Source organism: Anopheles darlingi, chromosome X (assembly GCF_943734745.1).
Source record: "Anopheles darlingi chromosome X, idAnoDarlMG_H_01, whole genome shotgun sequence".
Taxonomy (NCBI): Eukaryota; Metazoa; Arthropoda; class Insecta; order Diptera; family Culicidae; genus Anopheles; species Anopheles darlingi.
In genome coordinates, this window is record NC_064873.1 from 6,020,213 (window position 1) to 6,041,278 (window position 21,066).

The window sequence follows — 21,066 nt, forward strand, 5'->3', positions numbered from 1 at the left end:
GCGCGAACAGAATTCGCCAATAGGAAACTTATGATGATTATGCTGAGGGTGAGGATAATGATGATGTTGATGATGATGATCACGGTTTTCAATCATAATCCTATCCTTCTGGCATGGTGCAGCAGCAACAGCAGCATCCCAGTGTGCGCACCATACCATGGCACCAAGGGTAGCCCGACGTCAACGAAACACGGTCGGTGCGAACGTGATGGTGATTCGTGGCGGCCTGGCTCGGTTCTCGGCGGGCCCTCGGTGGTCCGTGGTCTCGCGTGCCGCCGTCGCCAGTCACACGAAGCACGCCGACCAGATAGGAAGTCGTCGTCGTCGTTGTCGTCGGCGCGATCGAGAGAAGCCAGCAGCATCGAGAAGACACCGTGTGACGAACTCGAGTGAGTGTCGTGAACGTGGGCCGTCATCCCGTTGCGTGCATCCGCTCCGTCTCCGCTCCCTTTCAGGGCCCGGGGAGTTGTACCTCAACCTATCCCACCCCACCACACTCCCGCGACGATCCTTCCATTTAGTTTGCTGTTCTTATTTGAGCGGTTGGATCACCTTGCGATACCGTGCTGGTAGTAGTAGTAGCAGTAGTATTAGTGGTAAATCGTGTGTTGGCGGGCGCATCGTTTCGAAGCGAGTGCAAAGGTGGGTGGATGTGTTTGGGAGGAGGAAATACTAAAATGGAAATGAAGTATTGCGAGAAGAGCGGATCGAGAGATCGACATTCAATAGCTGGGGATGAGTGTGCGGCCAGACCCAGACAGGGGAAGCAAGGGTCGGGGGTTTAGTGCGTGTGTTCTGTACGCGCCCGCGTGCGTGTGTGTGTGTGTGTGTGTGCCAGAACCAAGAAGCAACTGCCGTGCCGTGCTGCAGTCAGCGAGACAGAGTGTAAACCCACCGAGAGTGGGCAGAACACAAACAAACCATCGGAACGGCCTGCTCGCGAGTCCCGAGCGACGCACCCAGAGTCCCCAGAGAGCACCTTCCCCCCATCCCTTCCTCTCCCACCACCCACTTCACCCCCTTTCCCCGTACCCAAGTAGGGACGTTTCGCTGTGTAATCGTGTTATTGTTTTAATCTGTTTTTCCCGCACCTCGCGCGCGCCCGAGGTTTTTCCTCGACTTTCCACTTCCGTTCCATTTTTGGCCAGCCCCACCACTCCAGCGTACACACACACACACACAGACACACAAACAACGTGTGTGCGAGAGCGCGGATTCCGAACGCGATTTCGGTGCGCGATGGACCGGACCGGAAGGTCCTGATGCAAACGGGCAAACGGTTTGGAAATGGATAGTTTTTCCACCGCTAAATCCCCCCCCCCCCCCCTCCCTCCTCCTCCCCTTTGGAACCTCAATACCATCCATGGGCCAGAGTGCGCGGGCGCGCACGAGCGCTCGCTCGGGACTACGCGCAAATGAACTGCTATTTTTAGCCCGAAATACTCCGAAGCGCAAACAATTGCGCGAACGCGATAGCGACGCTTCGCCTTGTCGATCCTGTGTGTGCCGCCTGCCTGCGAGTCCCACCTCTCAGGGCGCATGGTTTGGTGACTTCATTCGGCGTGTGTGTGTGTGTGTGCGTGTGTGTATGTCGCAACACGCACTGCGGTGATGTCGGAGCCAGTGTGAACGCCGGACGCACCGTCCGACCCGCGATAGATCGGCACCGTCCACCGCATCATCAGTCAATTTGGGGTCGTGGTGGGGGGAGGGGGTGCGTGGGCCCACCCGAAACACCACCACCGTCATCGCTGTCCTGCCGTCACGTCGCCCACCGGTCGCCGTCGTCGTCGTCGTCGTCGTCATCGAGAAGAAGGTGGCGGAAATGCCACCCTTTTTTGCGGCTCGTAGGCGGTATGGCGGTATGGCTGGGGTGGGGGGGGGGGGGGGTGCGTGTGTTGCGTTGCGTGTGTAAGCAAGAGTGCCCACCGCCTGGTGCCTGGTGCCTGGTGGTCGCCCATTTGCTGCCGCTGGTCCGTTTTCGAAGGAAAGTTGATGACCTATCGCTTACCGATTACCTTGATTGGCTAGTGGGCCCCCTCCTCCGCGGTAAATAAGCCCCCGATGAGGGTGAGGGGCGGTGGAAGGAAGAGAAGAAGAGAATTCTTTGTCCTTTTTTGGAACCCCGGAGGAACGCCGCGATCGACCAGCGACAACGCGCTAGCGCTTTGGCGTTTGGCTAAGGGGTTTGGCGTGTTCTGGCCCCCCCGGGTTCCTGGCCGGCGCCTGCCGACTTCCCTATGTTTCGCAGCGAACCGACGACGTGACGTGTGACGAAGCGCCAACGACGACGATGACGATGACGACGACAAACACGACGACGACGACAACGACGACGACAACAAGAACGAGCGAACGAGGGGAAATGGGAACAACGGAACGAGGAAGGGCGGGGGGGGGGGGTTTGCGGTTGTTTGATTATGTAATAAACGCCCCAAGGACACGAGGCTGGGCTGGGCCCTCTCACCTTCGCTCTCCTTCTGATCTTTTTTCCCTCCTTTTTGCCCTGCCAACCCCGTAACTGTGCGCGCGCCAGCTGACGATGATGATGATGGCGGCGATGATGATGCTGCAGCAAGCAAACAAGCCCTGACCCAGAGTGTTTCCTACGATAAATAGGTGCTAATCGATGGTGTGTACCCTTATCCACTCCAGCCACTCCACCCACAGAAACGATCCCCGGAATCGAAACCGACACGACACACCCACCCACCCAATCACCCACCCACGACGCGGACGAGCGTCGCCTGGCCTGCTGCTAGGCTGGCTTGTCGACCACGAACCACAAGCCAGCGGGGGGCGCAGGGGGGGTCGGGGGCTGCGCGCCAGCTGCCAGTGTGCTGTTAGTGTGTGTGCTAGTGTGCTAGTGTGCTCTAGTGTGCTCCAGTGAGCTGCGTGCAAAACAACCAAAAACTGTGCAACCAGGTGACCAGCGACCAGCGACTCGCACGCGTGTGCGAAGCAGCAACTTGTGAAAGAAAAAGAAAAATGGAATCCACGAGCAGGATGGACCGGCGGGCCAGTGGTCGATCGTCGGTGACCACCACAACCACCACCGCTGTCAACACACTACCGGTGCTGCTGCCGCTGCTGTTGCTGGTTTGCTGCTGGACCGGTCCGTGGGGTGGGCCGGTGGGCACCGCTGCTTTCAACCTTGACACGATCAACTTCATCCTGCAGGAGGGCGACCCGAACTCGATGTTCGGCTTTAGTGTGGCGCTCCACCGCGAGCAAAACAAGAGCTGGTAAGTAACAGTCCCAAAGCCCACCCATCAGCCACCACTTTACTTTACTTGGAATGGAACACACACACACACGCAGAGAGAAGCGATCGAGGACAACGCACGCGCACCGCATTTTGCAGCACCAGCAGCGTTGACCATCTGTTGTTGAATGCCCAGGGGATTCGCGGTGAGGGGAAGGTGTGATAACGGTACGCCCGCGGCCATCATCAGCTCGATTCATTAGGACCTCGAATCTTATATGCAGAGAGCGAGAGAGATAGAGAGAAAAAAAAAAAGAGAGAGAGAGATTTTAAGCCACGCGTGGAATGGTCCGGTTACAATGTACTCGCACTGCATTACTGTATTTGTCTGCTTCGAGCTGCTGCCTCCGTGTTTGTTGCACTCTTTGCAGCAGCAGCAGCAGCAGCTCGCAAAACTCGCAGCGCCTTGTGGTCCCGCCGGTCCGGTAAAAAAGCAAATAAAAACAGACCGACATGGAAAAGGGCACGGGAACTCTCAGGGCCATACACACACACACACACCCACCGTAGGCCCAAAATGAAAAGGGGGTCGCGTTGTTGTCGCCAAGTGCCCAAGAAGCCGCGGCAAATTTCGTAACCCGGACCCGCGAGTGAGGTCTCCACTCCAGGTCTTGCCCGCAGTGCTAGCTGCAGCATATCGCTTCGAAAGGTTTTTGAAGGGGTGTGAGTGGCAAATGTGTTGCGTGACAAGGCCGGCCGCCTGGCCGCCTGGTCCGTTGGGATTTTCCCCGGGGGTTTCGGCGGTCCTGGCCGTGCCGGGCGCACCTACGGTTATGCTAATGCGTATTCCACATGCAGGAGAAACCCGAGACCCGAAGGCGGATGGCCGCGTGGACGGGCGTGGGCGGGCTGAGCCACATCGGAAAACCATATGGTGCGCGCCCGGTCGCCGCCATTAACAGCGCATGACGCTTCAGTGTCAATTGCACATCGCACACACACCGCCTCCATGGGATTGGTAGCGTTCATGGGATTGGAGAAGAAGAAGAAGAGGAAGAAGAAGAGGAAAAAGAGTAGTGAGACCATGTTGTGCGCAGATGCTGCTGCTGCGACTGCATCGGTGACGAGTGATTTACGTCGAGCGCGCCATCGGAGTCTTTGCCTTGAGATCGGTTTGCTGCTGCTGCTGCTGTTGCTACTGCTGCTGCAGCGACTTCCGATCGACGATGCCATGTACGATTTTAATGACTTGTTTGCTCTGAATGCCCCGTCCTCGGGATAGTTAAGCGGCGCGAAGAAACACTTCCCAGAAAGAGAAAGAGTGAGAGAGAGAGAGTGAGAGAGAGAAAGAGAGAGAGAGAGAAAGAGAGAGAGAGGCCTAAAAGCAAGCATCATTGCCACGGGGAGTCTTCCGGATCATCGCAGAGGAGCTGGAAGGTTCGTTGAACGTTCAACAGACGAGTGAACCACGAAACGGAACGCTTTGGATTGGTCAAATTAAGCAATCAACAATCGGCCAGCCAGCCAGCCAGCCAGCTAGCACGGATAGATGTCGGTATGTAGATTGATTTGGCGAGCGATCTGGCAACCGCATATCGTCCCTAGGTCCCCGGGTCAACATTCCGGGCGCGCGCGCGCGTAACCCCTCATGCACACTCGTGTGGTTGGCATCAATTGAAATAATCGTCTCAGTGGCAGACACGCACAACGACGACGATGACGACTGATGATACTCCAAAGGTGGTGGGGGGGAAGTTTATCGGAACTTGACCATCGGACGAATCATTGGAACCATCGGAATCTTCACCAGCTCAACCAGCTTGTGTGTGTCAGAGCTGTGTGTGTGTGTAGAGTGCTTTCCGACTCCAGCGAGTGCACTTCAAACACGGCAAATTGGTTTACGGGCCCCGAGGTAACGAACGCAAACGAACGAACGGGACGAATCGGTCGGGCCAGGAATCCTCGGTCGCCTGTGGGGGGGGGGGGGGGGGGGGCATCGCGAGGCGCGCGCAAACCATTCCAAGCCAAGCGGTGCGGGCCCTTGGTCCCGTCAAAGATGCAATGCCAAATATGGAGTCCTATGCTGGGGACAACGGTTCGCTCTGGCTGACTGGCTGCTGCTGCTGCTGGATTGCGCGCACCATCGGACCATGTTTGGGAATCAATGGCGGGCCCTGCATCGCGACCGTCGCCTGCGGTTGTGGGTTTTTTGGTTTGACGGGGACGGGGACGGGGCCGGGGGAGGGCGCACGAGAAGCTGAACGGGTTGCATGACGGTTTGGGCATTGTACCTTTTGGTACCACACGGTAGGAAATGACGTGACACGACCGTTGGAGTTTCGGTCGGCGCGACATGTTTTATCCACCAAAGGGCTCGCTCGGTGTGGCCACATATTCAAGATTATGTTGTCGGCTCGGCGCACGATTGTCGTCGTCGTCGTCGTCGTCGACATCCGTCTACGTTCGCGAGGATATAAATATTCGGCTACGAAAACGCTAATGTATCTTCCTCCGTGGGTGCGTGTGTGTGTGTGTATCCATCTTTTCAATTTCATCTCTTTCCTTCTTTCCAATTCTTTCTCTCTTTCTCTCTTTCTCTTTCTCTCTTTCTGTCTATCTCTATCTTTCTTTCTTTCTTTTTTTTCCTTTTCGCAGGGTCATCGTGGGTGCTCCGACGGCCAATACCACGCAACCGGACGTGATCGAGGGTGGGGCGGTGTACCGGTGTGACATCTACGACGACACCCGGTGCTCTCTGGTGCCGTTCGATAACGAAGGTAAGGCGCACCCGTACCACGGCGCGTGCACTCTTCCCCTGTATCTTCTTCTCGCTATTCTACCTCCTCCCGTGTCCTCTGGTCCCGTGCCGTCCCGTCCAAACAATCCGTTCAAACGTTCCACGATCCACGGGAGCCTGCTTTCGCAGTCCTCTCTCGTGCGCGTGCTCTCCCTTTTTCGAGACCGCCGCTGCTGCTGCTGCTGCTGCTGCTGTGTGTGTGTTTGTGCCATAAACACATTGTGTCCAGGGAGATGTCACTTGATATAAAAAAAATAAAATATATCGAAGAACAACTAAACAAAGCGGAAACGCTACAAAGCCAATTTGTTCGAGTGGTTCTGGAGAAGTCTCCATCACTGTGCATAATATATTTATGTATATTACATATTATATATGTAGTTGTGCCGTCCTATAGTTACACGGGCAGAGGTAGAGAAGCGCTAGCGTTGGTCCTTGAATGCGCTTCGATGGGACTTCGATCAGCGGCCACTCACACACACACACACGCGCAGCAGCGCCCGTTTCCAATTTCCGTTCCCGTTCCGGCATATCCGGTGGCCTGTCCGCCTCCTGTCCTAGACCATCTGTATGCTGCCCCTTATGCTCACCCACCTTCTATTCCCCGCATTGTTTACGCATTGACTGCCATCCGCGGTTCCGCAGGGAGTGCACCGATCGTAGAGTTGCGGGCCGCCGGCCGCAACATAACGTCCAACATCACGGACGTGCAGTTCGATCTGTACGGCAAGTAGTCTCTGCCCCTTAAAACCTGGTCTCTGGCACCACTGGCGGTTGGTGCTGGTGCTGGTGTGATACAACAGCAGTATAGACCTACTGTTGTCTGTTGAGTCACCTGTCTAATTCTGTATACATCCCTGGCACATAGCAGCGGCTGGTTAGCTGCTTGCGGTTGCTTACTAGAAGCCCTACGAATAGTCCTAGTAGTAGCAGTAGCAGTAGTAGTAGTAGTAGTAGTAGTAGTAGTGGTAGTCTAGAGCACTCCCTTCTTCTCATCATTCACCTTCCTCTCGCTAGCAAACCGTGCGAGACCGTGCGCTCAAATTTAGTAGCTCTTCTGAGGCAGATGCGGAGATGAGTAACGTGCCATTCGCGCTTCCCGTTCGGCCTGTGTCCCACTCTGGTGCATACACGCATTCCCTCCACACGATATGTACCCTAGAATAGAACTAGCGTGCGCTACTATTAGCTGCGCGAGTTGATGGCTTCATAGACGCACAGACCTCAGGGTCGCCGTGTAGTGGCGCGTGCTGGTTTAGAGTATGCACGCCGTGCACACCCTTTAGACAGGACCATAGAATGTGGCCTGATGTTGCACGATCAGCAATACACGGAATCAGCAACGCGATCAACGCTGCCAACGCTAATGGCCGTGCGGGAATGCAACTCCCTCGGCATCTCTCTCTCTCTTTCTCTTTCTCTCTCTGTTTGTCCACACCCCCATTCCTACCCCGCCTACCATCTTTTCTCTTTAACCACCCGTCCTCGTGGAACCTCTGCCGTGGCTTGCCCGCTGCGGGAAATGTGATCAGGTCTGGAGAAGTGCTTCCTCACGTTCAAAGGTGGGTGCACCGAGCGCTAGCTCAATGCAACACACACACACACACACACACACACACACTCAATGCGTGCGCGCACACCAAACACGTAACAAATGACACGACACACGCAACGCAGAAGCAACGCGGTTCAAGCAAACCTCCGGTGATGGAGTAAGATAGAGCGATCAATGGAGCGCATCCTACTAGAGGATTCTTGTAGCTGGTTGCATCATCCGTGAATCAGTCGCAGGTCGATCAGACGTGTGGTGGCGTATACTTGATTGGGGCAACTGGTTAGCGAAGAATCGGCTCAACTCTGCAAATGCTTTCCATAATGGGCAAACATATGGGCCCGGATCGACGAGCTGATCGTGTCGCTTGTGTCATGTTACCGCTGACGATACTATATGGTTTCGTTTTTAAGGTCTTGAGCCTTGCAGTGTATGTAGGCGCATGGCGAGATGAAGACGGAGCCTGCAATGTTCTGAAGCCGTTGTCGATGTTTACTCACTTGTGCCAACCTGATGATCGAAAAAGAGAGAGAGAGAGACCAAGAGAGAGAGAGAGAGAGAGAGAGAGAGAGAGAGAAAGAGAAAGAGAGAGAGAGGGAGAAAAGGAGAGGTAGCATCTGCCGCTGCCTGAATAGATGCTAATTGATCAGCTCGACATGCGCGACCTTCAAGTGATTTGCCACCCGCCATATCTGCCGACAACCCAAGCATGTCGCCGGCCAGGGTTGGGGCCGTTGCGAGAGAGCCCAGAGCCCATGGAGCCCAGAGAGCAAACACGTGCTGTACGTATCGGTTAGAATATCAGTCATACAGCACCAGTCACCTGCGATTAAACTTCTACACCACTTCCGAATGCAGATGCTCGCAACGCTGCTTTACAAAACACACATACACACACAGAAAGACTCCTCCACTCTTTCAGTTATCGCTTCTTTTATATTTGGCAAGTGACTTGTTCGCGCAATCCTTGTGTCCTTATCTGTACCGGTTAGTGCTGCTTACTCTTCGGTGATTCAGTTTCCGAGACCAAACCTCGGCTATCTTGGGCCACCAAATACCCTTGATACCCCTGGCTTGTTGTTGGGCCCGCCCGGGTAGCGTAGTTAGCGCCTGCCTGATTCAAACTTCTTCTGTTCCGCTGCTGATGCTGTCACGTTCCGCCGGCGACGGCGATGGCGTCATTGTAAACAATTTTAAAACCTGACCGACCCACGACCCACGATTCTGACTCACCCTTGCATGCACACACTTCTTCTTCGTCGTGTGTGTGTGTGTGTGTTTCCGTTTGTTTGTTTATTTTTGACCGGCAGGCAATCGGATGAACGATCAGAACGAGCAAATCGACACCAAGTCGAATCAATGGTTCGGTGCGACAGTCGTTAGCGCCGGCATCGATGGACCGCTCGTGGTAGGTATTAGCTATAGCGCACCACCGGGTGCGGGTAGTAGGATTTGCGTGGTATGCGTTTGATAGCACACTTTTAATTCTCTTCCTCTCTTTCGCTCTCGCTCGCTCTGTCTTCATCCCTGGCGTGTCCGGACAGGCTTGCGCACCACGATACGTCTTTCACCAGCTGCAACCGAGGAAGGCGGAACGGGTGGAACCGGTCGGTACCTGCCACATAGCGAAGAACAATATGCGCGAGTTCCAGGAGCTGTCACCGTGCCGGACCTGTACGTACCGTACCCCCAGGGGTGTCTTTTATCTCTTTCTCTCTTTCCTTCTCGCTCTCTTTCTCTCTCTTCTTGTGTCTTTCTCTGCAATTGTCTCGTCTCGTATCTATTCTGCAGCTTATTGGGGGTATCATCGGCAGGGTTCGTGCCAGGCAGGGTTCAGCGCGGCGTTGACCAAAGTAAGGCAGACAGCACAGTAGTGCCCGCAGGAAGTGCGCAGGAGCGTCGACTAATGCTTTCGGATACTTGCGTTCTCTAACTCTACTCTCTCCTCTCCTCTCCACAGGATGGCACACGCGTCTTCATCGGTGCACCGGGAAGCTACTACTGGCAAGGTATGGACTGCCCAACACACCGACCCTTGTGATCCCTCCCCCCCCACCCCCCACCCTCTCTGTACCACGTCCCACGTCGGTTGATGGCGTCGGTGATCCTGCACCCTTATCACCGACGCATGTCTGTCTGTCTCTGTGGATCTCTTGTCTTGTCTTGTCTTGTCTTGCCTGTCTTATATAGTCCGCTCTGTGTGATTCAAACCCTCTCAAATCCTTCCATGACACATTACCCCCCACCCCCCACCCCCCTTCCTTTTTTGAGCCTTTTGAGCTGTGTGCAATCACGCACAACAAAAAACATTATCTCTTTTTCTCTCTCTCTCTTCACACACACATACATACAATTTTTGTTTGTTGTTTTTTTTGCCAATGAATTCCGATGCCTATCCGGGCATCGGGGTGCGTCTTGACATGCCGACATCATACCGACATCATTCGCATTAGCAAAAAACACCATCGCGATCGCGCGATCCCTCCTGCTCCAGCTTCTGCTGTAGTAGCTGCCTTCCCTCTGTAGATCTGCGTAGATAGCGCGTATGTGTGTGTGTGCGTGCGTGTGCGTGTTCGTTTGTTTAGTAAGCGCAGGTAGCGGCCTATACAGGCGTCACACCAAACCAACATTAGGTGCAAGGGGGACACACCCACCCCCAAACCTTCCATTCGTAGCAATGTGTGCGTGTGTGCGTTTCTGTGTGAGTAGGAATGGTTTTTATTTTGGTTTTGCACAGTGCACCTTATCTGTGTGCCACACCGACCGCACCACACCCTCCCAGAGCCAGAACACTGGCGCTTGTTTTCCCAGCGTGACGTATATCTACGGTAGTTTCCTGTGGTCCTCGGCAGCAGCGCTTCTAGATAGCTGCGATCATCCCCTGCCTTTGACGATGCGTTCCGGCGAATGGTTTTGTGTGCGTGCGTGCGTGCGTGCGTGCGTGGGTTGATAGGGTAGAGAGATTCCTATATAGGTATAGGCGCACTGCATGCCATCCCGTTGTTGCCGCAATCCACCTCAAGACCCCGAGACCCCTTCCTCAGACCCGACTCGAGCCCCGCGGGCATGTCAGGGAGCGTTAAAAAGCATCACAGGGGGCTATCGGCACAGGGCAAGAAAGAATGGCATCGTTGGACATTGTTTCTTCCCACACCAAAAAAAAGGATCCGGTCAAGGAGGTTCGACCGCCACCAACTCGTGAATCGCCACCTCCGCGCCATTGGTGCGTGCTCCGTCATCTTCATCAACATGCATGCAGCTCCGCTCCACCCGATGGGTCTCTTCTCTCTCCTATGTTTGTTCGTTCGTCGAGGTCCGCCTCGCACGCATCGGAACGGAATGTAACTCCCGAACTAAACTAGGACCTGGCTGATCTACTAAAGTATCCTCCCTCTGGCCACCTCCCCCGCCCCACTCCCCGTCCTCGCGTTTTGTGAGATCATCCCTTGGCTGTGTGATGCGACCGCCGATGCACACCTCCTTCAAGCCCACCTTCAAGCCCCCAAATTAATCCATATCCACCATTCCTTGTGATGAGTGCACGCTCTGTTTTTGAATGTTTTCAGGACAAATGTACTCCATTAACACCGACGTTGTGTTTCCCTATAAACCTCCGCGGTATGGTCACTTTGGCGAAGGTAACTGAGAACGGTCGGATCCGATTTTACTCTGCTCCAACCTATATACTCCACTCTCTTGCTCTCTCTCTCTCTCTCTCTCGCCTACTTACCTACGTTATGCCTAAACAACAAATTCGCTTCGAACTCATACTTCTTTCCGTTCGACATGACTTACAACTATACTTACGCCTCCTCGCTAACCACAACAAGAACCTTCTCACGTTGTACAGGTTGCAAGGTTAAGTGCTCGTGGTGCATGGTGCAACCCATCAGTAACCCATCGTCGCTTGGTGCATGAATTAACACGTCGGCCGCGGTCTAACCCCTAAAGGTTTCTGTGGATACCGGTGTCACTCCCAAAAGATCCTGATGCTAGAATGATTCTATTTACTTCTAATGATTCTTTTCCCTACGACGCGTAGAAAGCGTAGAAGTTGGTGACTCCTACCAATTCTTCCATTGTCCTGGTTAAGCCTAGACCGCTTTGTGGGATCGCTACCTCCCTCCTCCCATATCCTTGATGTAGTACAACGCATTCCTGTTTACTTGATTGGTCCGCTGGCTTACGGTCTCACTTCCAACTGTCTAGCCATCTGCATGCATCCCGGAGTCCCGAAACCAGCTTTTGACCCCGATCGAGCAGCAGGATTATGTACTAGCAGAGACTAGCGACATCTTCCAAGTGCGCAGCGCACTTCCTGGCAGTACTAGCCCCTGTCTCTCGTGCGTGTGTGTGTGTGTGTGTGTCTTATGGATTTCATCGGTGCTATCCTATTCGCGTACCTGTATGTTTTTGCGCCCGTGTGTGTGTGTGTGTTTTGCTACAAAAGTTTGCTGACGTCAAACCCGACGTTACTCTACTGCTGTACAGTTAGGCTGCTATTCAGGTTCAACAGTGTTCCACCGGTGTACCCATGTACATACCATTACGCAGCGAAACCTTGGGTGGACCTCGATCCCCGAAGACCGAAGAACCTTCCTACTAACCCAGATCTCATCCTCTACCGACATATCATACACAGCTGAAACATTCCGCTTGCCCTCGCCCATTGCCCATCCTTCTGCGCCCATTGCGGCCACACGTTCGCCTGTTCCGTTCGCTCTCTCACGCGGCCAGCTCGTAGCGCCGTGGCCACCTCGCACCCGAAAGGCATACACAAGACTGTGCTGAGCGAGGTGGACCCAGCCAAACGGCATACCCATACATCGCTGTAGTATAATGCCGCCTCATCCGCCGCCGTGTCACGTGACCAACACATTCTCACATTCACCTCCCCATTCGTAGCGCTGTTGTTGTGGGTATATAGCGGGCTAATCTATATCTACCTACATGTTGGGGTGGGTCCCGGGGGCCTTATTCTCAGCGCGGCTGTCACGGCGAAACGGCGAAACCCTGTGCTCCCACTCCCTTGAACAGCGAAGTGGCAGCGCCCGTCGAGCAGCTCGAGGTCGAGAAACCCCCCAAAAACAAGGACCCCAGAGGCTCTCATCTCTTACCCTCATCTGCCTTCTTCTCTGTCTCCCTACCGCCGGACCAGCAAATCTATCTGGCCAAATCTATCTGTTCGATCTGATTATCGGTTATCGAGTGTCAGCTACCCGCGAGTTACTTGGAGCGCCCATTGGGCGAAGTTGTAAATATTGGTTCAGGTAAAAAAACAAAAATCTTTGTAAAACGTTGGAAAGACTGTTTTGTGTCTCAGGACAGTGACATTTATAACGACAAGAAGGGCAAGAGCAAAACAGAAACGAAGTGCTCTGGAGCTCACACTCTGAAACTTCCGATAATCTCGATCGATCGATAGAATAGGCGAACCAGATCATCTGCTGATCTGCTGGCATGGAGTGTGAAAATCACCTTCTCAAAACCATCCAACCTTTTCTCTCTTTCTCTCTCACACACACACTCTCTCTCTCTCTCTCTCTTGCTCTCTATGCGTAGTGCCATTCCATCCGTTTTTTTTTTCAATTTTTGTTACTTTTTTTGCTTCTCTCCGTCTGCTACTACTTTAAAGCAGCACACGCTTTGAGGCAGGCGTTTTTTCCGTTTACCTCCTCTGAGCGTGCGCGCGTGTGTCTGTGTGAGGCTTCCGGTTTATTGTCAGGAGACTCGTCCGTCCGTACTGGCCATTTCTGCCGCGCGCTAAACCTCTCCAGAACCATTGAAATACGCGTACGGGGCGTGATGGCCTGACGGGAACGACGGGAGGGCCTTACCCCGGCCGGAGGTAAGGGAAAGGGCGCCCCCACTTTAAACCGATGGAGTCCCACAAAAACACCCCCGCTCGGGCAACACGGGGTTCTGTACCGCTTTCCACTATCAGCCGTGTAGCGCCGGCTGCATCAGCTGTAGGGTTTGGGGATCTCGACGAGCGGTAATGAGTAATACGCGCACCGATCGGGCGCTCTCTCTCTCTCTCTCTCTCTCTCTCCCCCGCTTTTTCTCTTTCTCACCGGTTTACACCGTACGGCTACGTAGGTCAAATCTACTCGTACAGCCTGAACAACCCGAAGGACAAGGTGTACAAGACGCTGGAGGACAAGAAGGACGAGGATGACAGCTACCTCGGTTACTCGGCGACGACCGGCGACTTCAACGGCGACGGTACGCAGGGTGTCGCGGTTGGTAAACCGCGCGGTGCCGGCCTCCTCGGGAAGGTGCTGATCTACGCCTGGAACATGACGAACCAGCAGAACATTACGGGCGAGCAGATCGGTGCGTACTTCGGTTACTCGCTGGCCGCGGTCGACGTGGATGGCGATGGGCTGGACGATCTGATCATCGGTGCACCGATGCACACGGAACCGAACAACGAGGGCAAGTACGAGACGGGCCGGGTGTACATCATCTACCACGGTAGCGGTGCGGACCAGCGGCGGTTCGGTGAGCTGGAGACGCGCGACGGCACCATGAGCCGGGCCCGGTTCGGTCTGTCCGTCTGCTCGCTGGCCGACATCAACCTGGACGGTTACGGGGACTTTGCGGTCGGTGCACCGTACGATGGGCCTAGTGGGCGCGGTGCCGTCTACGTGTTCTACGGTGCGCGCACCGGTACCCTCGCCAAACCCTCGCAGGTGCTGCAGGCGGAAGAGCTGACGTGGGGCGTCCCGGGGCGCCTCAGCACGTTCGGCTTTTCGCTCGCCGGTGGCATCGATCTCGATGGTAACCAGTACCCGGACCTAGCGGTCGGTGCGTACGATACGGACAAGGTGCTCGTCTTCCGATCCCGACCGGTCGCCACGATGGAGGCGAGCACACTGTTCGAGACGGAGAACAAGCTGATCTCGCTGGACGAACGGAACTGCACGCTGGAGCGTACGCAGAAGCAGGTCGCCTGTACGGTCGTGAACTCCTGCCTCAAGTACGGCGGTATCAACGTACCACCCATGCTGGACATCGAGATCGGTTGGACGCTGGATGCGCGCAGTCCGCGCAGTCCCCGGCTGTTCTTCCTCAACGACGAGGGCCGGAACGTGCTGAACCAGTCGATGCGGCTGTACCGTGGTAAGCTCGAGTGCCGGAGCGAGCGGGTGTACGTGGGCGAGAGCGTCCGGGATAAGATAACACCACTGGAGGTTGAGATGCGGTACGGTTTGCGGGAGAGTCGCGTTGGTGGTGCGGCGAGTACGCTCGCCAGCAGCCGGCAACGCCGGCCACGGCTGAACGTCGAGCCAGTGCTGGACGCGAACCGGGGTACGGTGCAGCGCGATTCAATCAACATCCAGAAGAACTGCGGTCCGGACAACGTCTGCATACCGGACCTGCGGCTCGACATCAAGTCGGTCGACGAGTATCTGCTCGGTTCGAACAATCTGCTCACGATCGAGGTGCTGATCACGAACCGGGGCGAGGATGCGTTCGAGGCCGGCTTCTACATGGCAGTACCGGCCGGGCTCGACTTCCGGCGTGTCGACCGGTTGGGTGAGGTGCGCGATGTACCGGTCCTGTGTACGGCACCGTCGCACGCCAACAACGGTACGCTCCGGTGTGACATCGGTAATCCGCTCGCGAGCGGTAAGGTGGTCAACTTCAAGGTCATCCTAGCGCCCTCGTTCGCCGTTGGCATGGCACCGAGCTACGACTTCTATCTCGAGGCGAACTCGACGAACCCGGAGCTCGGCCTTACCCTGCACAACAATGTGGTGCGCAAGAGCATCGGCATCTCGATCCGGACGAACCTAGCCCTGTCGGGGGTGTCACTGCCGGACGAGTTCCTCTACAACTACACCGAGTACAAGCCGCTGGCGGAGGCGACGAGCGAGCGGGATCTCGGTCCGCAGATCGTGCACATCTACGAGATCCGCAACGAGGGCCCATCGACGATCGACGAGGCCGAGTTCTTCGTCCTCTGGCCGACGGAAACGATCGACCAGGTGCCACTGATGTACCTGCTCAATCAGCCCGAAACGCACGGTAACATCCAGTGCCAGCCGACCGAGTACGCCAACAGCCGGCACCTCGCCCTCGATACGGTGCTCGCCCGGAAAAGCTTCCTCGACAAGGTGGGCGTCTCCGGTACCAGCTACTCGTCGGTTGCCGGCGGTACTGGCCGCCTGACCCGCCTCCAGGGTCTTGACGGTGCCACCGTCACACCCTCGATCTCATTTTCCTCTGGTGGTGCTGGTGGAGCAACCGGCAGCGCCGCTACTGGTGCTAGCCGGACACAAACCGATGCCGGTGCCGGTGGCCGCGGACGTTACTACGAATCCAGCGAGCGGCGCTTCCAGTCCAGCACTTCGGGTGGAGGAGCGGCAGCCAATGACAGCGGCTACGAGCGACGACAGCAGCAGCAACACTCGCAATCATCATCCTCCTCGTCCTCCTCGTCCTCGGTGTCGTCAGCAAGTGGTGGCAGTGGAGTAGCCGGCAGCGGGTCCTACGCCACCGAGCGCAGACAGGAATCGAACTATGGCTCGGGCTCACGACAACAAGGCCAAAGCTACGGTGCTGCTGCTGCTGGTGGTCAGGGACAACACCAACAGCAGCTGGAAGTCACTGGAGGTGAGCGAGGTGGTACGAGTAGCAGCAGTAGCACGAGCACCTTCTACGCCTCTCGCAACCGTACTATCCATCGCACGGAAGATGGACCCGGTGGACGGGTTACGTACGAGAGCACCGAGTATCGGAAGTACGGTTCGGATGGTGGCATCGGTCCCAACTCGCTCGGTATCTCGGTCGGCAAGGAAGGCAGCTACGCCGCAGGCACCGGCAGCAGCAGCTCCGGCAGCACCAACAGCTACTCGGAACACCAGTACGGAGGTTCGTCCGGCCGGTTCGTGGCCACGCAGGGCACTTCCGGTGGACAGAGTCTGTCGGTTGCTGGCGCTAGCACCACCGGCGTTTCGTCGGCATCGGGGAGTGGCAGGCGCCGCATGATGAGCCAGCAGGATGGCGAGGGGTTGTCTGGTTCGCATCGGGCGTCCGGCGGGCTCGTCACCGATTTCCTGCCACTCGATGGAAGCCACCGGAGTAGCGGCCATGACGGTGATGCACTCGACGCAATGGCGAACCGGTTCCGTACGGACTACACCAGCAGCGGCAGCACCAGTAACACCGGGCGCACCTCCAGCTCCAGCTCGACCAGTCACACCTCCAGCTCGAGCACTTCCTCTTCATCCTCCTCTGGTAGCACCACTGTCCAGCAGCAACAGCAGCAGCAGCATATGGCGTCCGGAGCAGGCACGGGCTCGTACCATCATACGACGGGCGGTACGGGCCACGGGCAGCAGCATTACCAGGGCATGTCGTCGAACGGAACGCACATGATCTACACCAGCGGTTCGACGGCGTACGGTGGCGTCGGCGATGAGGACGAGGACAGCTACGATGACGCGCTGTACGATCGGAGCGAGGAAGCATACGAGGAGGACGGTGGCACGGATGTACCGCCGCGATCCAGCGCCCACGATTACATCGGTTCGCATCATCACCACCAACAGCAACACCACCAACAGCAGCAGCAATACTCTGGCCAGCAGTATGCCGGTACGACCATACCGCACCTCAGCAAGCAGCACCTAAACCAGGGCCACGAGACCGTCGACCAGAAGTTCCGCTACTACCAGCGGTTCGATCAGCGCCGGCAGCGACGTCAGGCGACGACCACGACCAGCACCGAGTACGGTACGCCGGTGGACCGGGCGCTCGAGGAGGCTCTCACCTGCCATACGGCGCGCTGCGCAATGCTACGGTGCGTCGCCGGTCCGATCGGCAACAAGGACGTCGCGTTCATCGCACTCCGGACGCGGGCGATCGCCCACACGCTCCATCAGCTGTCCGCATCGACGCCGCTCCACTTTTCCACCAAGATCGTGGCGCGCGTCACGAAGCTACCGTACATCGGGCAGCCGAAGGAGAAACCGATCAAGACGCACGAGATCAAGGTGCTAGCGGTACCGGAACCGATACCGAAGCCGGACGTTGTGCCGCTCTGGATCGTGGTGCTGGCGGCGTGCGCCGGTACCCTCATCCTGCTCCTGCTCATCTATCTCCTGTCGAAGGTATGGCGGCCCCTGTGCGGCGCACACGCGTTCCCCCTAGCGCTCATCCCTTTCTTTTCTCTCTGGCTCTCGGGCTCTCGGGTTCTCTCCTTGCAGTGTGGCTTCTTTGAGCGAAACCGACCGACGGACTCATCCGAGCGGCAACCACTAAACCGGAACGGTAACTATCCTGGCGACGAACACCTATAAAAAGCAACGCCAGGCAGGGCTTTGGCAAGGGTAGCCAAGGGAGGGGGGGAGGGGGTGGGAAAAGGGACCTTTTGCCTTTCGCCCCCCGCGGGATCCAGCCCTCCCCTCTGCCTGTATCTCGCTCTCTTTCTCTCTATCTCTCTCTCTCTCTAGCGGGATGCCAAAACTAAAACACGCACCTCGTTTTCATTCTGTTTGTGTGTGTGTGCGCGTCTGTGTGTGTGTATCCGCGTGTGTATGTGTGTGTGTGTGTCCGTGCGTGATTGTGATCGATCCGTTACAGCCTAGGGTGAAACGGGGAGAAGCACCACCAGTCCCAAACCAGCCAAACCAGGGGGTAGCAACCAGGCGGCGTGCCGTCGGTTGAGATGACCGTGCTCGGCCCTTTGAATCGTGCCAATGGGGAGGGGAAGGTGTGACGGTGGCACGAACCACGCATCGTCCTAACTGACATACGCAAAAATACCACCACCACCAGCACCACGACCAGCAACACCAGCGGGCGGCGGCCATGGTGCCACGCCATTTGGCGTCGCAACTCGCACCCGCATCGTCCGGATGTGTGTGTGTGTGTGTTTTGATCTAACAGAATAGTATTTGTAAAATGACTTTTATTATCCCCCCCCCCCCCACCCCGTTAGTGATTATCCCCATTCCTATTAACACCCCCTCCCCTTCCGCCTTCCTATTCCACTTCCCCCGTTATTCATCCCCCGCAACAACCCCCTGTTTCCCTAACTGTTTACCCAACTAGTCAGTTACTGCGGAGGCGACCTTTTTGGTTACAATTCATAAGTAACAACAACGACAACAAAAAACAAAGGCAAACAGCAGCAGCAGCAATCTAGGTTAGTACGACCGAGGATGTCGTCAGGGAGAGGAGGGAGGGACGGTATTTGTGTCAGGTGAAGTGCCAATAGGATTAGTAGGAAGTAGCCGCAGCGCAAACCGTGCTCGTCCGTCAGCTGCTGGGACGGCTCCCGCATCGAGCACGGTTGTTGTTCTGCCTTGTGCCCAAGGTACCTAATAGAACGGAAAAGAAAAACCAGAGAGAGAGAGAGAGAGAGAGCGAAAAAGGCGCGAGAGACAGAGAGAAAAGGAAAGATAACAACGAGAGAACGAGAGAGCGTGAGAGAGAGAGAGAGAGAGAGAACGAAAGTTTTTAACAAGACCGGCCAAATTAGTAAATAGTTCTCAGTTCGAGATGCCATTTATGATACCCTCCACACCTCCCTCACCCCTTCACCATCCGTTACTACTAGCAGTGCCCCAACACACGCGCCCAATTGTGTATCGATGCAATGTATTGACCCTATGGTTGACGTCATAGTTTTATTTAGCGTTCTGTAGGCAATATTAACACATCGATCAAACGTTTTACAATCCCACGGGCTACCGACGGCGTAATATGATGCATCAGTTACGGAGGCACTTTTAAAGACATACCGGACGATTGGTGTGATCGGAAATCGGGTTAAAAAAAAGAGACTGAAAAAGAGGAAAACATGATTTAAGCATAATAGTACAATTCTGCCCAAAAGCGCTTGTATTGGTCTATTCAGTCGGAATTTCACTACACCTGTTGAAAGTTTTCATGAACATGCTAATTGGAAAATTGCCGATTGCCGGTTGCATCATGCTTACAAGCGAAATCAATATAAGTCGCCGCCCTCACTATATTTACAAGACTCTGCAGTTGCATTCATGCGTACCTCAAGTGTACCGTAAACATGCTGAATAAATGGGTGTCAATTAGTTTGCATGTTACTAGTGCATAAATAATATTGGGCGCGTGTTTCGGCCGCTTTTCTCGCGAGCGTTTTGCGCTGTTTGCGACGTGTCCACCCATCCGGGTTCAAACGTAGAGAGGCCCCTTCTGGCCTTCGTTGTTCCATGGTTGATACACAGTGGCTGGTTTTGCTAGCAGCGTAGCAGCACACAAGCACACGTATTTCCTGCCCCCGTAGTTGAAGACCGATAATCCATGCATTAGAATATAACAACAAAAAACAGATCCTAGTCCGAGGCGCGGTTGAAGCGGGCGATAAGCGGGTTCGTCCGCGGCGCAACACCCGCTGGACCGCTCCGGTATGTGTGCCTTATAGCAGTGGAAGAGGGGATGGGATGTGAGGAAAGGTAGTAGAGAGGAATAATAATAAAAAAAACAAAAGGATTAATGAATAAATACCCGGCAGCGCTAGAACGACACTCTGGCACCGAGCTAGGTGTGCGGTGTGCGACGAGAATAAGAGATTTTATAGAAAGCAATACACATACACTCTCTCACACAGATAATTATATGTATAGTGTTATTAAAAAAACAAAACCGTAGGGATATTGACATAAATAGAGCCACCGTGGCCTTCGTAGCGTTATGGCGCCCCCCTCCTCTATTACGCGCTTGATATTAACTTAACACGGATGCTGCCTTATCGAATCGTAACCTACCGCCGCACAGATAACCTTAATAACTTATTGTGAAAGAAGGCAGGAAACGGAAGTAAAGGAAACGAAAGGGAAACGAAAGTGGGTGGCTGAAATGGTCGAGGGGGAGTGTGAGAGGGAGAGCGAATTTCGTGCCTTAGAGGGTGGCGTAGAGGTTTGATAGGTTTTTTAAACTTTTTTTGTCGCTCCGCGCGTAATGTGTAATACAATCAGGAACGATTTTTCACAAAGCAGCACAACGGAACGGATTCACAAATTAATGTATAATGCTTTGTTACAATAAATTAATAAACAACCAAACAAACGACAACAACAGTCATCGTGTCGCAAGGGAAAAACAAACACCAGAAACTGATCGCGAAAAGCATATAAGGGGTGCTGGATGGGATGGGTTCGGTCGCTCGAGTGGAATGCCGCTCGGCCAAAGTCCGAAACGGCAGCAATGGCAGCAGGTGCCTCATACATGGTCAGGACTGGCCCACCGAACTGGCTTTATACTTTTAAGCGTGCTCCATAACGGGATTACGGCGCACATTCTTCGGCGACGGGCCCAACCTACTGCTGCTGTATAACTGCTGACGCTGTGCAGGAAGGTAGGAACGAGGGTAGGGGAGGTGGAGAGGGGGGTTCCGCGTTTTATGGGGGTCCCCGAAGCATTATTCGCATGGATCATCGCGAAACACCGCTCTGCACTGCGCACAGTATGCGCCTTTTCCCATCCTGCTGTTCGCTCGGGCAGACGGTTGACGGCACCGTT

The 21,066-nt window shown here is 55.2% G+C and overlaps 1 protein-coding gene across 8 annotated transcripts; it reads left to right on the forward strand.

Annotated features, from left to right (window-relative positions):
• The first annotated feature begins 290 nt into the window (after window positions 1-290).
• Window positions 291-20,798, forward strand: LOC125947917 (integrin alpha-PS2). Of its 8 annotated transcripts, XM_049673526.1 has the most exons (11): window positions 298-569; window positions 2,537-3,245; window positions 5,861-5,982; window positions 8,865-8,962; window positions 9,099-9,228; window positions 9,346-9,407; window positions 9,515-9,563; window positions 11,121-11,192; window positions 13,654-17,675; window positions 17,772-17,835; window positions 18,148-20,792. In XM_049673526.1, exons 2-11 carry the CDS (start codon window positions 2,989-2,991, stop codon window positions 18,150-18,152), a joined length of 4,881 nt encoding a protein of 1,626 aa, XP_049529483.1. In that variant the 5' UTR covers window positions 298-569; window positions 2,537-2,988; the 3' UTR covers window positions 18,153-20,792. The 8 variants fall into 8 exon arrangements, with proteins under 8 accessions (XP_049529453.1, XP_049529472.1, XP_049529436.1 ...); XM_049673496.1 differs by having other exon boundaries at window positions 291-389; window positions 17,772-20,798; XM_049673515.1 differs by having other exon boundaries at window positions 292-389; window positions 2,620-3,245; window positions 17,772-20,798.
• Window positions 20,799-21,066: the final 268 nt, after the last annotated feature.

Coding starts and splice junctions, on each gene's coding strand:
- LOC125947917 (XM_049673496.1), top strand. CDS start 2,989: ATGGAATCCACGAGCAGGATGGACCGGCGGGCCAGTGGTCGATCGTCG. Junction 3,246..5,860: donor CGCGAGCAAAACAAGAGCTG/GTAAGTAACAGT, acceptor TCCTTTTCGCAG/GGTCATCGTGGGTGCTCCGA. Junction 9,229..9,345: donor GCTGTCACCGTGCCGGACCT/GTACGTACCGTA, acceptor TCTATTCTGCAG/CTTATTGGGGGTATCATCGG.